Source organism: Crocuta crocuta, unplaced genomic scaffold (assembly GCF_008692635.1).
Source record: "Crocuta crocuta isolate KB4526 unplaced genomic scaffold, BGI_CrCroc_1.0 scaffold317, whole genome shotgun sequence".
Lineage (NCBI taxonomy): Eukaryota > Metazoa > Chordata > Mammalia > Carnivora > Hyaenidae > Crocuta > Crocuta crocuta.
The window spans coordinates 247,739-264,380 of record NW_027530984.1 but is presented as its reverse complement, the minus strand read 5'-3'; the positions used below and the strand labels follow the sequence as shown (position 1 = coordinate 264,380).

The window sequence follows — 16,642 nt, the reverse complement described above, 5'->3', positions numbered from 1 at the left end:
TTAGGAAAAATGTCTATACATGATTTGAATAGATCTATTTAAAAAAATATACGTGGCGTGTGTGTGTATTTCATATAGAAGGGTTTCCAGTATGTAATCTCTGCAGTCTGCAGGTTTTCATATGGGACTTGGGGGGAGGAAATCAGGTAAAAGTGGCTGACAAAGGAAGATAAGTATTTTATCCTTAATCATCTGAGTTAGGATAGAAGAGGAAGAATATGAATTTAATCTAACATCCTGGAAGTAGCCAGGAGTTCCTTCCCCTGAAGCAGATCCTAAAGGGGATGTGGTGTTTTGAATGGGAGAAGGAACAAGACTGGACTGAGTAGTGGTTAAAGCATAGACTTTGGAGTTAAAAGACCTGCGTTCAAATGTCGGTTCCGCAACCAGAGGCTGAAGACTATGAACAATTTACTGAACCTCTCCACGCCTCTGCATCCTTACCCCTAAAATAAGGATAGTAATGGTACCTATCTCCCAGGGCACTTGTGAGATTAAATGAGGTCATAAACATAACATGTGCACTGAAATGCCTAATGCCTAAAAAGTGTTCAATGGGGCTGGTGGCTATTTTTTTTTTGAAATGTTGTCTAAGTTCTTTTGTTTTAATTTCTTAATGTTTATTTTTGAGAGAGAGAGGGACAGACAGAGACAGAGTGCAAGCAGGGGAGGGGCAGAGAGAGAGAGAGGGAGTCTGAGTCGGCAGCAGGCTCCAGGTTCTGAGCCGACAGCACAGAGCCAGATGCGGGGCTCGAACGCACACACCATGAGATCATGACCTGTCGATTAACCGCTTAACCGTCTGAGCCACCCAGTCACCCAGCTGGTGCCTATTTTATAAATAAGGCAAACCACATGTGGGTGTGGAGCAGTTTAATGCAAAAGGTTCTGAACTAAGGCTGTTACTGGTAGAAAGAGCAGACAATGGCTTTGGTAAGTATTCTCTTGTAAGACACGGAGACAGGGGAGTCAGCGGAGAGGTCCTGAGGGCTTAAGCTGTGCTGTCCAATAGAGAAGCCACTAGCCAATGTTCTCATTTAAATTTAAACTAATTTAAATTTAAATTAAAATTCAGTTCCTCAGTCACCTAGCCATATTTTAAGTGCTTAGTAGCCACTTTAGCTGATGGCTACTGTATTTGGACAGCGCAGCTATCAAACCACCTGTGCAGAAATGTCTTTTGGACAGTGCTGGCTTAACCGGTCTAGGTTGAGCTGAATACCAGGGCAACATTCATGAATAAACTGGTTTACTTAACGTCCACATCAAAATTAATCTTCTCTCTCCTCTTCATCTTTTATTTTACAGAATCTGAGGCTTATCAAAACTGTTACCCCAGAGTCTGTGCAATTTTTCAAGCTGTTAGAATATTTTTGATCACTGTTTATATCAGTGGATGTGAATGCATTTGGAGAGATTCTATGAAGGAGGCTGTCCTTGCTTTTCTCAATTGAGTTTCTGAATTCTATCATTAGCCTTAACATCTCTGCAATTACCCATATCTGGTTATTAACATGTTATTTCTACACTCCTCCTCCTCCTCCTCTCCTCCCCCACCCCCACATCCTCTGAATTGCAAACTGGGAGACAGTGAGATTTTTAAAGTGATCATTATTTTAGTAGCTGGTTCTTAACAGCCCCTGGTTTGTGACAGAGGTGACAAGATCTGTTTCTGCGGCTGTATTGTCCTAATTATATTCCTAATGGATCACAAGTTTTGGGACAAAGCGATGTTACATATTGCAGTGTCTGCAGGGCAGCATTTTATGGTGTGCTGGGAACATCTAAATGTAACATGTGTAGCCAATGCATTTACTGTCATTAGTTAACCAAGCAGCCCGTGTGCCTCTTTCAGCTCCCTGACCCACATTTCATCCACGCTCTGCTGTTTTTCTCCTGCAGGGTTATTTCCTGAGTAAAGCCCAGAGCTTATGAGTCCCCCAGCAGAGAGCTCTGTTCTGACCTCCCTAAACAGGCAGTTTCACCTGCTGGGCTAGTATTTTTCTGCTTCCTAGTCAATCTGTTAAGATTTTAGCAGGAGATTCTTGGATACCTTTTCCACAAAACATATGGGGGATTGTAATTACCTTGGCCTGGTACAATTTTAGAATTGAGAGAGCAAGGAAGAGGTGCAAATCTTCTGTTCATAAATAACCAAATCTGTGGGCACTTTAAAAGGCATTCTGTGCAGCAGGAGAATTTATGTGCCACATTTCACCCTTGGCACACTCTCCAAATGAATTGTTCAAAGAGAAGTTATATTAGGACAAATAGAAATGAAGACCAAGACCAGATGTGGATTTTTAGTTAATATTTATGCAACACCCAAAGGGAAGATGGTATTGCACAATAAACCAAAAATGTCTTAGGCAAATAAGGAAATCTTTACCCCCAGGACCTGGCACTGCAAAGGTATGAATTATACAACAAAGGACTGGGAATGCAGAACAAATGCAGGGTAGGTCGCGGCGACTATAAAAAAGAATTCATTGAGGAAGTGGTGAGGTAGCAGATGTGTGGAACCTACTTTGGCAAAATAAGGGCTTAGCACTTTTTTGGCCAGTCTTATGTCTAAGGTAGAAAAGTCAAGCCAATCATCCTAATTTCCTTCATCTGTGGAGACTAACAGTAGCTTTAAATAGAATATATATATATATTCATTAGAGGCAGCAATCTGCAATGGTAGGTACACCTTAATACGCTGAAAAGCAATGTCTCCAGATTTGAAACATCTCTAACGATAGTGATTCATCTCCCAACCCCCCCAAGTTTGGTGTTGAAGGAAGGTAGGAAATGCAGGCAGGGGCTGCTTCTCAGCCCTGGGAGAGTAGTCTGAACGCAACCAAGGTTTAATGTGTTAGAAGAATATTGAGACCCACATTAAATTAAAATAGGAAAATTTGTTAAAAGCAACACAGCTGTGTTTCAGCCTTCCATTCACCAGGGATAGAAAGTGTGATTTCTCACCATCTCCCAGGCCCCCCAATTCCCAGGAGTTGGGAGTAGGGAGAAGAGAAAAGGAAGAGGTGGAGGAGGAGTGTAGAAAATATTTATTTAAAACTATTAGAGCCTTGAAGTGAAGACAACTCTGGAAATGCTTACAAGCTTTAGCACGCTAACCCAAACCTCTCTAGTACTTTCATGCCTCTGAGTCCTCTTAATTATTGAAGAGAGCTGTCTGTGTGTGACTTGAGCTGATGCATTCTTCAGAACTTTTAACCTACTTCCTCCCTCTCTGCTTTGTTAATTCTTCACTGTCTCTACCATGGACAACAGTTCAGATTACCGTATTCCCTCATGACGAACATTTGTGAATTTCCGGTTGCTCTATAGTTTCTGCTAAGCACATTTATTGTCAACATTTTGTGTTGTCTTGTTTTCGTTTCTTCTACCTGTGCGGATGTTACAGGCTCTGGGTGTTATGTGGAAAACCAGGCTGATAAGATCCTCGCCCTCTGGGAGCTGCTGACGTTCTAGCGGAGATTCCAGATAACAACGCATGCTATCAAGAAAATCATCCGGGTGAGGACGGGACAAAGATTGCAGGGAGCGAGGCTACTTTGTAGGGTGGGTGGGGAAAGCCTCCTGGGTGATAACATTTGAACTAAGACTGGCATGCTGAGAAGGAGCTGCAGAAGGTCTGGAAGTCACCCCAGGCGGGAAGAGGAGAAAACAGCGTCAGAGAAGGAGGCCTGCCTGGCTGGAGCTCCGCAGCACAATGTGACAGGTGCGGAGGGGTCAGGGCCAGAGGAGGCCTGGCCGGCCATGGTAAAAAGAAAGTTTAGTTCGATATGTATCAGGAAGTCATTGAGCATTTTAAAGTAGAGAGATTGTAGGTTTTCAAAAGAATATTCTGTCTAATGCCTGAAGTTTAGACTTCGGAGGGGGGGGATTGCAGGATTGGAAATAAGGGCAAGCTCAGTCCATGCAGGAAGTCAAGGCAGTGTGAACTAGGGTTGGGGTGATGTNTGGAGCTCCGCAGCACAATGTGACAGGTGCGGAGGGGTCAGGGCCAGAGGAGGCCTGGCCGGCCATGGTAAAAAGAAAGTTTAGTTCGATATGTATCAGGAAGTCATTGAGCATTTTAAAGTAGAGAGATTGTAGGTTTTCAAAAGAATATTCTGTGTAATGCCTGAAGTTTAGACTTCGGAGGGGGGGATTGCAGGATTGGAAATAAGGGCAAGCTCAGGCCATGCAGGAAGTCAAGGCAGTGTGAACTAGGGTTGGGGTGATGTGGAGGTCATGGTCTACATTTTGGAACTATACATCTAGGGTTTAGTGAACAACTAAAAGGAAAGGAGAAAGTTGCAGATAATAATAATAATTATTATTATTAACACTTCTGTTGCACTTAGGACTCTTCTAGGTATTTCAAACCTTAATTACTTTAATCTTCATAATAATGGTACCCATAGATATTATTTTCATCACTGCTGTATAGGTGAGACAAAAGGGGCAGAAAGAGGTTGAGGGACTGGCCAAATACCTATTATTCTCAGGTAATAATAACACAGTGAGGACTCCAACTCCTGGATGCTCTTCGTCCAGGGTGCTAGGATCCAATCTCAACATGTAAATGCAGTGGAGGGATAGAGATAGAGAGGAGCTTGATGTGTCAATTAACAGAATTTTTTAAACTTTTCAATCCTGAGCAGAGATTATGGAGTTAAAAAAAAGATAAAAGATCAGTGTCTGCCTTTAAAGACACAACTCCCTTTTTTGTATGTTTTACATATGTTTGTTTCAGGGAACAAAAATGGGGTCCATCGTGCATGGCATACTAAATATAATAAATACTCATCATTTCATCTGTGTCTACACAGATTTTTTTGTGAAATCCGGAAAAGACGGAGTTTTGTTTTACCGACACCCAAACCACTGTGTTTACTTCTCAGGCCACTGCCAGACATCCAGAGGATTGGACTTGCTGCCCTGGATTTGAATCCTGGAAAGCGCGGTTAGGCGCTTCCCTTGGAGGGCGGAGGGGAGGGGGGCGGGGTCCGTCCGCCCTCCACAGGTCTTTTCCAAGCATTGCGGTTGCCATGCAGCAGGGGGCGCTGCAGTAGTGTTCATCGCGGTCCACCGGAGCCCATCGCTCTGCCAGAGAGGGGCCAAGGCAGGAGGAGGTGTGGCAGGCAGCCCACCGTCCTCTTTGGCCTCGCAACTTTAGTACCCAGAGCTCGTCTACACAGACCATTCTTCTGCACCATAATTTATCAGGTTGGACGCCTTCCATCCAGTCCTGCATCCGGGCGGAAAGGAAAGGGCATTAGCTTCCCGCCGTCCTAGGTTTTGAGGATAGCGCTGTACCGGGGCTGCAGAGGCGTCTCTTCTATTTCCAGAGTCAGCCTGAAAGTCCCCCTGAAACCAAGAGAGGCCCCCGCAGCTGCGGTGTGCTCGTGTGTGTTTCTTTCCTCTCTGGGGGGGGGGGTCCTTTCTTTCTAACCTGACTGCGGTTTCCCATACGTCTTTCTCTTGACATTCGGGGCCACGGTAGGCTCGGGGCTGAAATCTCTCCCTCCTACGACGCCCCCCAAGCTCTCCAGTACCCCCTCCCGTTTCGACTCACTCGCTGTGAGCGGGTAGGAGAGGGTGCGGGAGTGTTTGCGGCCACCGAGCCGCAGCCGTCGCCAGACCTGTTCCTCCCGTCCCGGTCCCCAGAAGTCCCTCCGGCTGACCGGACTTACGCCTGGCAGCGCCTGGCACAGTCAGCGCTGGGGCTGAGATCCGGTCGGTGCCAGGCGCCGCCAGGCAGCCGCGGCGCGAGCGGCCGTGTCCTCCTCGGTGTCGGTTCTCTAGCAGCCCCCCCTCCCAGGGCGCACTCCGGCTACCCCTTCGGGCTGTCTCCCAGCAGTCGCCCTTGGGTCCCGGGGGCTTTCCAGAGTGGAATCGAAGGTGAAGGAAACCAGAGGAAGGCGGGAGGTGGGAGGTGGGAGGGAGGAGCCGCGGGCCGAGGGGGAGGTGGGCGGAGCCTCCAGCCAGCGGGGAGCGTGGGAGGAGCCTCGGGGGAGGATCCGGGTGGAGAAAGGGGCGGGGCAAAGCCGGGATGGAGGGCTGGCCACGCAGGCGCGGGGTGCCGCGCGGAGAGCCCCACGCGGGAGCTTCTGGAGTCTCCAGCCACCGCTCCTCACTTCACCGGAGAAGGGGCTGAGGCTGGGAGGGAGCNCCCCCCCGCCCCTCTTTCTCTCTCTTCCTCCAGCTGGTCTCGGAGTCCGGCTGGGTCCGGCCCCTCTGTCCCCATCCCGCGTTCTTCCACCTCCTCCGAGTCCCACTCCTCACCTAGGGCGCCCCGAACTGCCATGGGTTAGGGTGGGGGCCGCGAGCGGTGCGAAGGACCAGCCCTGTGCATCCGCCGGGGGGCGCGGAGCCCGACAGCCTCCAGCCGCTCGCGGGCGCCGGGCATGGGGATCGTGGTGTGAGCCCGCACCCGGAGAGGACGCAGGGGCTGCGGAGACGGGCGCGAGGAGGAGGAGGAGGAGGAGAGCGGCGGATTGCAAGGACCCGAGGGAGGAAGGGAGGGACAGGAGGGTGGGGAGCTAGGAAAAAGTGAAGCTGGGAGGAGAAGGCGGCAGAAGGTGGGGATTGATGCTTCTGTTTTTTGTTGCCGCTGCTGCCCTCGCGCTGGGAGCCGAGCCGGAGGGAAGGCGGTGGAGAGATGATTGCAGAGTTGGTGAGCAGCGCTCTGGGGCTCGCCTTGTATCTCAACACCTTGAGTGCGGATTTCTGCTATGATGACAGGTAAGGGGTCGACGGGCTCCGTGGGGACTCCGCGGTGGCACGGAAGCTTCCCGCTTTAAGGCTCGAAGTGCGTCTCACAGGAACTGGTCCAGCACCTGAAGGTTTAGGAGAAGCGTAAACAACACCCAGAGCAAACACCGGGGACGCGAGCGCGCTGGGCGGGCTGAAGGAGTTTGGGTTCCTAGTTTGCGGCAGGTTCTTTCTCTTGGTTTTTGGCTGTTGGCAAACGCTTCAGTTTCCTAGCGGAAAACACAGCAATTTGGGAAACTGTTTAATCAACGTACTAAGTGAAAAAAAAAAAAGTCTTCGGTATTTCTTGGTGCACATTGAGCGATTTTACGTCTGGGCTGGAAGGAAGCCGCTCCTCTCCTTTTAATAGATCTTCCCCGTAACGCTTCCTTTTATTGATGGGACACTTTTATTTCCCGAGGAAAAAACGCACCTTTGACAGTTACCGAAATAGTGGAAGGAGACCATCGTACTCTGCTCCAACTTTCCCATTTAACGTGCACGGTACTTTACTTTGAGCCAAGATAAAGCTGCTGATGGGCACTCTGGCTCCCCCCGCCTCCCTCACCAATCGATGGAGTAGCACTTTATAAAAAGCCTGGGCTTTGATTTCTGTTTGGGAGTTTTACATTAGACGTTAGCGATTCTTTTGTGCTAATTGGGGACGAAGACGCCCCTAGAGACTGAAGTTGTCTTCTGCATTTGGGCTAGTTTGGGTGGCTAATGAGACCTGAACTGTGTTGTCAAAGAAACTGCATCGATTTCTGGAAAATGTCACAGTTGTGCTGGTGTCTCTACCTATTTTTTAAACGTTGTTAGTGTTTAGAAACTGATGAAAAGCTCCAATAGCCATTAGGGAAAATTCCAATTTGTGCCTTTCCGGTGACTTAATCTGATTACAATTAAAACAGATGCATAATTAAAATATATTAGGGAGAACAGCACGCCTGGCTAAACTTATTAACCGTCCTGGGGTGTTTCATGCTCCATTGAAATTAAACCATCCAAAAAGTGAGCACAGATTTACTTTGACAGCTTTTCAGCAGCCTCTCAGGGCTATGGAAAGTGAATGGCTCCCCAGGGTCAGGGCAAGACAGAGAGTGAAGTTAGGCAGAGTGGCTGATAGTAAGGGGAGATGAAGGCAGAATCTTTTCTGGGTGGTAATTAGCCATCTCTGGTGTGCCCACTCTCTGGCTAAAAGCATACTCATGGATGTATGCTTGAAATCTGTGAATCTTGGTTTACATCCACATGTCTTCTAGGAGATCCCTTGATATTAGGTGCAATAAAATAAAGCAAACTCTTCCTAATGCATTTTATGGAGTATCTGTCAGAGACGAGTTGATAAGGAAGCCACTGTTAGACATAAACTTTTCCTCAACTTTCAAGCAGTGAGTATGTTTTAGCAGTTATGCTACTTGCTCTGAGAAAGAAATGGTCTTTGTGTAAGACTGAGGTGAGGCGCTTCTGTTCCTTCCAGTTTTGTGTTACCGTGCACCTGCTATTTCTAAGGTATTGGAAGAAAAAGATCCTGCTTCCAAAGATGGGTGACTTTTCACTAAAATAAGCTCAGGGATGAATCTAGCAGTTCCTAGTTCTGTTGGGGACAGTTTGAAAAGTAATCATTTAAGCCAAGAATAAAGAGCTTGGAAAAAAAGTAACTGTGATATGCTCAATATGGTGGAATGTTGTGATACATCAAGCATTCCCAGTGTATGCTGTCCTTAATCGCTGTCCAGTTCTGTAAAAAGCACATGTCAGAAGACAGTACCTTGTAAAGATGAAGGCTTGAGCTAAACTAAACTTGCACATGCATTTTTCTGTAGATTTAATGCTTATTATGTGCTCTTTAGTCATCAGTCAGAAGTGTGAGGACTTTGTAACGGGGAGAATAGTGTGAGTGAGATGATAAATTAGTTGTGCTTTGATGGTGGACAATCATTGTTGAGGTCTTTACATACTGCAGGTTGGGTTCAATGTCAAAATTCCTGACTTCTACTCAGTTACGTAGATGAACATAATGTGATGAGCTATCCATATCTAATTGATAGCTTGCTCAATATATGACACATAGATAGACATTATATACTGATATGATGTTGAGACCCTGTAAATATAAGTTATACTTTGCTATGATTTGGAAGTATATTTTTAGTTCAGTTTTCTTAGTAGCAGAACTGCATATGCAGTACTATGCTCTTAAAAGAGTATGAAGTCTTAAGAGAATCAAACTTAGTTTTTATGTATCCTAGAAATTCTGATATACCTATTAATAGGAGCGTGGAACTTCCTGGATGTCTGCATAGCATGTGTGGGTGATTCAGTGCCAAAGTGCTCTGTAAATTGTGGCTTTTGGGATATAATTTTTATCTGCCCTCCAACTCCCTGGTGTGTGGAACTGGAGGAGAGCTGAGGAGTCAAGTGGAAACTGTAGGATGATGATAATGTGTTTACTTCCACTACTGCGTTTCAGGCTACAGAGACTCAAGTTTAAAACATTGTGTAAACTGCATGTGGATTCCACTACCCCCTAGGAACTTTGTGAAATACAGTTCTGGAAGGAGAGGCCAGTGCTGGGAGCAGCTTGCGAGAAGGGAGATGGCTCTTACGCTTGACTTGCTTAACTAAATCAAGACTCTGCATTTTAGCTGAAGAATCTGGCATTTGCTGGAGGAAGGCTTTATATTGCTTCAGCTCAAACATTATTGCTGTGGTACTTCTCAAAGTTATCATTTCTTTTAAATATGGTGATCAAGTTTACTTTGTAAACTATATATGTAATTATTTTCACTGTTTGATGTAACTTGGTTGAGATTAAGTGGTAATCTGAAACTTTTTCATAGCAAAATCAATTTCCCTATGGTAAAACTTAATATTTTACAACTGTTTTAATGCTAAACTTAAGAATATGGCTAGGAAGAATAGAATTCATCATATCTGATAAAAAAGTATATATAGTTTCAGCTTCATCCCCGACCCCATCCCCTTGCCTTTAGTCTAGCCATGATTGTATTGAATCTTAAATTGTGGTTAGAGTACAATTGGAATTATAAATGTGCAGTCTTTGCCAAATTTGAAGTCATGATGAATGATGATGACTTCTTGAAGGGCTGTCTCATTTTCTGGAGAAATTTGGTGTTTAGGTCACTGGAAAAAAACTTGCTGACTCCAAATTCTGTGCCCTCTTATATGTTTGTTGAGGATAACATTGCATCATTTTCACTCTTCCCTCTTTAAAAATCCTCTCTTAGGTTTTGCATAGAGATAACACTCAAAGAGAAATCCCTGTGCTTCAAAGCAACAGAAGTATGTCAGAACTGTTGTTCTGTAGTCAGATTTCATTTTGTACCTGTCACCTAATTGATGGCACGCCCTTTAGGATGTATAACACATAAACAAGAAGATAATGCACCTAATGTGTATTTTTATCCTTGTGTGAATAAAATCATACATTACTTAAAAAAAAAAAGATAATGTTTGGAAGTGGAAAATGGGTTTATGGCTGCTCTGAAATTTCATTTCCTTGTTGTCCATTTTGCAGTTTGTTAAAACCAACCTTGATCATCAACATGACTCTTAGGTTTCTTAGCTATTCCACTGTGCAACAGTCGGGTGAAACTTGGAGGAAGGAACAACTCTAAGCCAAAATTTCAACTTTTGAGTCAAAACTACTGTAACTCTTAATACATTCCTAAATTAGTTTATTTCTTTGGATGTGAATATAAATCTGTTTTTATAGAAACATGAGTTAATCTAAAGTCATAAAGATTTTGATTAACAGCATTTAAAATGAAGGAATGGAGGATTTAAGGCATGATAACTTTTTTTTTTTACCTCTTTTTTTTCCTAAAGGTATTCAACTATTCCTTCTGCTTGGCTCCTTTAAAGTTATTGTCCGTTTGGGTTTTGACGTGGTATGATAAGAATCCATTATGAAATGATCAGTCACTCTTTTAACTTCCCTCTAAAACATTCTCTCTAATAGGCTTGCAGGAGACCAGTCTAGGATTGTTATCTTGAAATTCTAGTATGTTCAACCATTGAAGTCATGCTTGGTATTTAGTAAAAGCACATTTAGAAAGAATTACTATAAAATCAAAATTTAATATAAGGAAGAAGTTTGCTCTGTATCAAAGTTGCCTACTCAGGTTTTTATTGCAAGAAGTCAGTGTGTACAAGAGTGTTACTGTACTCTGATTTTCTTTCCTAGTTTATGATACACTGAAAAAAATGCAAGTGGATACAGTTTATAGTTCATGAACTGTTTTAATATGGTATTTTATTTTCTAGCTAAGCTTAATCAAATCTGTGCAGATCAGGTTCATTTTGCAGTTTGAACAAATACATCCCTTAATAGTAAATTAAAATTAGGTGAAGCCAATATGGACTACTTTGCCTTACTTTCAATGAGCTTGTCACATGTGGTTTATCCTAGCAAGTGACCCAGAGACAGGCACTGAATGGACATATATAAATGCCAGCCATCTGTCGCTTAGCTGTTTCTCTTTCTCTATATTATAATAATAACACACACACACACACACACACACACACACACACACATATATGGTTTTGGGGTCTATATTATTACATATTATTGGTTTACATTTTTTTGTCATCTGCATTTAGTTTTTTAGTGCTAATATGCCCCTAGGGGAACCCTGAATTCTCTGACTCTCTGATTCTCTAATTCTGAAATAACTAGAACCTTTCGGATTCCAACATGAGTTAAGAGTACAGTTTGTCTTCTCAATCTCCCTGTTGCTCTTCTGCATGCTGAAAGCACTTCTTTAAAAATGCCCATGATGCTACAGCTGTTCATCATAGGCAAAGGGAGCATTTCTTCTAAAACAGGCACTTTCATAATGTTAGGAAAGGACATAGTTTCACCCTTGTCTCTCTGAAAAATGTGTGACGGACAAACCTAATAGCTTTAACATTCCCACTTACCATGCTTTTAACACAATAACATTTACCTTTTAAATTTTTTGCTTATTTTCTTGTAAGCTAAATATTACGTAGCTTAGGGTACCTACTTTAATGGCTTCACAAAAGTGACCTGTGTGGCAACTTTGATGGAAAGGACAAATGGGTTGTTGAATGTAAAGACCCATCTTCTGTGAATAGCTGTCCTCAGTTAGAGCCTGGTTGAAAAAAAGAGGAGAGGCATATGACCAGGAACTGGTACGTCTCTGTTTCGTAAAGGCATCATACTTTGAATAATTACACAGTGCTTGTGCACTGTGCTAGGTAGTGCTAGGTAATGTGCACAGTGCTAGGTAGTTTCTTTGAAGATTTGATTTGTGTGTACTTTTGAGGGATAAATGACTACATTTCAATAATTCTAATTATGAATACTCCTATACGTAGGCTTCTCATATATGTGGCGTGTAGTACAAATAGCAGCTGTTAACCCTTGTCAGCAAACATCCTTACTGGTCTGTACTTTCCCACCTGTACTGTACCTAGTACTGTAAACTGTTTGAATCGGGGAGTCCGATGATAGACTTATAAAAATGCTGATAGAGTGTCCTTTAGCAGGTTCACTTGCATGTAGTCATGTTTATTTTGATTGATACTCCTATTTTAAAACTTTTATTGGGACTCTGTTGGCTTCTTTCCCAGAACAGCCTTGCTGAGGGTCCATGGTTGATGGTTTGAACTGGCCTTGTCGTTGGTCTGGTGCTTACTGGCACTGTATCCAAACACGTAGAAGCTTTGGAATACCTCTCCCCCAATGTGTCCTTCCTGTTTGTCTGGATCAGTTGTTTTCCTTGGAGGAAAACAGTGGTTGAACACTTTGAGTTAACTAGATTTGCCTCGACTGGTCATGGGGATTGAAGGCTTTTGCCTCAAAGATATTTTTGGCTGTATTTTCTAGGCAGATAATTCCATCAAGATGCAGCACTATCAAATTTCTATTGATCTTGTTTCCTCCTCTCTGACAGTTTAACTTTTCAATCATATTTGTCAGTTTCTCTGGTACTCAAGGTTTCCAAGAGCAAAATGTATAAATGTTTTTCAGTCTTTTAGAAACTGTTTGGGATTACCATTTTGTGTTCAACCATGACCTTTTTTTCTTACAGGTAAATGGGAAAGAATTGAGTAAGCCTAACTACTCAGAAAAACTTTGAAAAAGGCAGGAACACTGAAATGATTCATTTTCAAGATGCTACATTAAGAGTTTTCATGTTTTTAGAGTAGTTTATTTTCTTTAAGGGCATTTCATAAGATGCAGTTAATTTGAACAGCTAGAAATGATTATTTTTTTTCTAATTTTTAAAAATGTTTTATTTATTTTGGAGAGAGAGATAGAGACAGCATGAGCAGGAGAGGGCCAGAGAGAGGGGGAGACACAGAATCCAAAGACAGCCTTCAGACTTTGAGCTAGCTGTCAGCACAGAGCCTGACGTGGGCTGGAACCCATGAACCATGAGATCACGACCTGAGCTGAAGTCAGATGCTTAACCGACTGAGCTACCCAGGTGCCCCTAGAAATGATTCCTTTAAAGATGAGATGGGCAGAGAGATTTTTATTTGCTCAGGTCTAAAAAGTTAGAAAAGAGTTTAGAATTGAAGACTTCTAACTTCACCTTTAGATTCCATTTTATTGTGGAATTAAATGAAGTTATATGTACATTTACTTATTCTAAAGATGTACACACGCCACATTGCTTGAGGGCAGTACTGTAGTATCTGTTTTAAGAACACCTGAGTAATTGGCAAAGGAGATGCTATTTAGCTTATGATAATTTGATGTAAGCTTTTGTTTCTTGTTTATTTTGCTGGGGCATCTTGTGATATCAGAGAGTGAGGCAGGGTATGAGGCGTGGCCCAGCATGTAGTTACAGCCAAGGAGATTGACTAAATTACATGATTTGTCAAATGAAACATACATTAGTGTCCTTCCAATAGCAGCTGTGTGTTAGGTGTTGTGGCCAAATGAAATGGTTCTGTCTTATCCCTTTGCCTTTGATGATTACCCTTCATTTCTGTGGCATTTGTTGTAGTAAATGTGTCATTATTCCACTGAGACATCATGTTAGAAAAACAACCTCAACAAGTTCACTATAGGCTTGTGATTATCATTTCATTAGGAAACAATGTTTAAAAATTCTTGCCATAGGGTGAAAGGAATTCAGTGACATTTGAAACTGAAAAATTTCAAACTTTTGGTAACATGTGCTTTGTTCCTAATTGTGATTCCAGATTATTGATTTCTTCAGAAGTAGAAAGTTTTGACTGTACTCTCCTAGAAATTCTCCCTTGGCATCATTTAGGAGTATTTTAACTTCAAAGGATGTGTTATTTGCTGAAGAGTGGCCACTGGGGCGCAATATGGTTCTTGACATTTTCAACAGTGTTAAATGATGGTACCGAAGTATTTCTAACAGCCATGTTTCAGCATTGTTTAAAAATCCAGTGGGAAGAATGGCAATCCATATAACCCTGCATTCTTGGAATTCTTTGGTTATTAATTTTAAATGCAGTTCACAAGTTTGCTTTTTATAAAAAAAGTTTTTTCTTAAAGATGAGTAAGTCTAGTAAAATTTTTTACAGCTGTGCCTTATGAAATTTTGTTTTCTTTTTTGAATTGCTTGTTAAGTATTCTATTAAGAGACTGAAAGGATACAGACCATAGCCTTGTTTGTTTTTGCTTTAATCTTAGTCGGGTTCTATGTCTATGTTTAGAACATTGTTATAAAGCATATTATTATTTAATTTCTATTATAAACCCTAGATTATAAAACTAGTCTTGGAGAGAGGCAGATAAGTGAAAACACTTTGGGGAACGTAAACATCTTGTTTTTGTTAATTTCCAATCTGTTCCACAATGGAGGCAGATCTACTCTGCTTTCTTTTCTGTTAGTGGCATCCCTTGGATTAATAATGAAAGTCAGTAGTTTAATTCGTTACAATGTCAGTGCATGTTGAAGCGATATCTCTGCAAATTGTGTCTTCAACAGGGGATAATTTAGGTGGTGGCTTTACAGATTACATTGACAGGCTTGACCACTTTTCTTAGCTTGGGGAAGACGCTTGTTATTACAAAGCAATTTAGGAGAAGTGGTTCTTGAGGTAGGGCTGGGAGCTGAAATACTCTTCTGGGGACCTTTCTCAGTGTTTTTATAAACTGTCTTTTGGCTACTTCTGCCTTCTTATCTTTAGGTTTTTAAAGGTATTGCAAATACTGAGCCTGCTGCCTTGGATTATAAAAGATGTCTTAAGTCTTAAGGTAGAATACTTGGGTCCAAATATTTTGTCATGTGTACTTCTTTTAGAATAGGATGTTCCCCTCCTTCTCCAAATAATTAAGTATAAGACTGCTCTCTGAAAGCAATTGAGAAGAGCTCATTTTGACAAAGCAAGCTTCTCATGACAAATTTTCCAACTACAGATTTGCAGAAGAAAAGTTCTCAGATGATGAAGAAGTTTAATCAGGCAAAAAGACATTTTTATTTGCAGAAATAGGCCCTTTAGAGGGAGGCAATTATTTATAGCTGATGTGAAAAACTGGTATACCTGAATTCATTTGGTAAACCTCATTTAAAATAGGAAGCTTAGTCTATTGGAAAAAAAATGGTGCTGAATGGTGTCACTGAATTTATATTAAAGAAATAAGGTTTTATACTTTAACCCATTCCCACAGGGTGATGTACTGATTTAACCAAAGAAAGTAAATTTTAGATTGAAGAAAATGTATGAAAGACACCAGTGTGTAGCCAGAAATTACCAACTATACTTTGCCACAAATATCTAGTCTTTCATTTAAAATATCCCATTAGAACAGCATCTCTAGGGTTGTTTCGTCCACCTTTATATTTAAGAGTCTGTATTTTTTCTTTTAAAAGCAGTGGTGTTTTGAGCATTTGTTTCACATTGAACAGAAAATGAAATTTCACTTTTTTAAACCTCTTGTATGTCATCAACATAAATAATGTAAGCCTTTTCTATGAGAGAGTATCTAGTAGCTCCTTTGGAATTCATGCCTGATAAGATTGAGGATGCCTGTGGCAGACACGGGGGCTTTAGACCTTGTCCTCTCTCATCATTAGCTCTCTGCCTTCATCCTTTGATATGGGTGATTGCCTTTTAGAAACTCTTTTAAAATGCAGTTTAAATCTCTCCTTTCTTTAATTCATATGAGTCACTCCATGCTTCTCCTAAAGCAACATTTTTGAACTCGGCCTCTTGTTGGGTCTCTTTGTTTTTGTTTTTGTTTTTTTTCTTTTAGAGAGAGAATCCCAGGTAAGCTCCATGCTCAGTGCCTGACCTGAGCCTAAAACAATACTTGGGCACTCAGCTGACTGAGCCACTCAGGCACCTCCTGAATCTCTTTCCATCCAGATGGAAAGAATATGTGTATATTTTTACATCAGTGCTTCCCAAACTCCCTTCTACCTGCAAATCACCTGGGGTATTAAAATATAGGTTCTGAGACAAATCAAGAAACAAACTCTTAGCTATAGAAAACAAACTGATGGTTACCAGAGAGGAGGGTGTGTGGGGATGGGTGAAATGGGTGCCAGAGATTTTGGAGGGCCCGTGTCATGGTGAGCACTGGGTGATGTATGGAAGTGTTGCATCACTGTATTGCACACCTGAGACTGTTATAACACTGTATGTTACACTATACTGGAATCAAAATAAAAACCTGAAGGAAAAAGAAAGGAAAAATATATAAATAAAAGAAAATGCACGTTCTGGCTGGAGTGGGGCTCAGAATACATGTCTGTCTTTCTCAGGTGCAACAGATGATGCTGGTTCACCACACCTTGAGTAATAAGGCTCTATTTCATTTAAATGTATTACATCAGCTTGGTCTGTTTCACAGACATTTGCAAAGATTGCCTCAATTCCTGAATTGAGTAAGATTGAGGATGAGGTGCCTGCT

The 16,642-nt window shown here is 42.2% G+C and overlaps 1 protein-coding gene across 1 annotated transcript in view; it reads left to right on the top strand.

The window, feature by feature from the left end:
* Positions 1–6,515: 6,515 nt before the first annotated feature.
* Positions 6,516–16,642, top strand: part of LOC144236591 (protein O-mannosyl-transferase TMTC2) — a gene marked incomplete at its 3' end in the record, with an annotated part of 246,431 nt that continues 236,304 nt past the window's right edge. The window contains exon 1 of the mRNA XM_077770236.1: positions 6,516–6,738. Within this exon, the coding sequence (XP_077626362.1) occupies positions 6,656–6,738 (83 nt within the window). The remainder of the gene's footprint in view (positions 6,739–16,642) is intronic.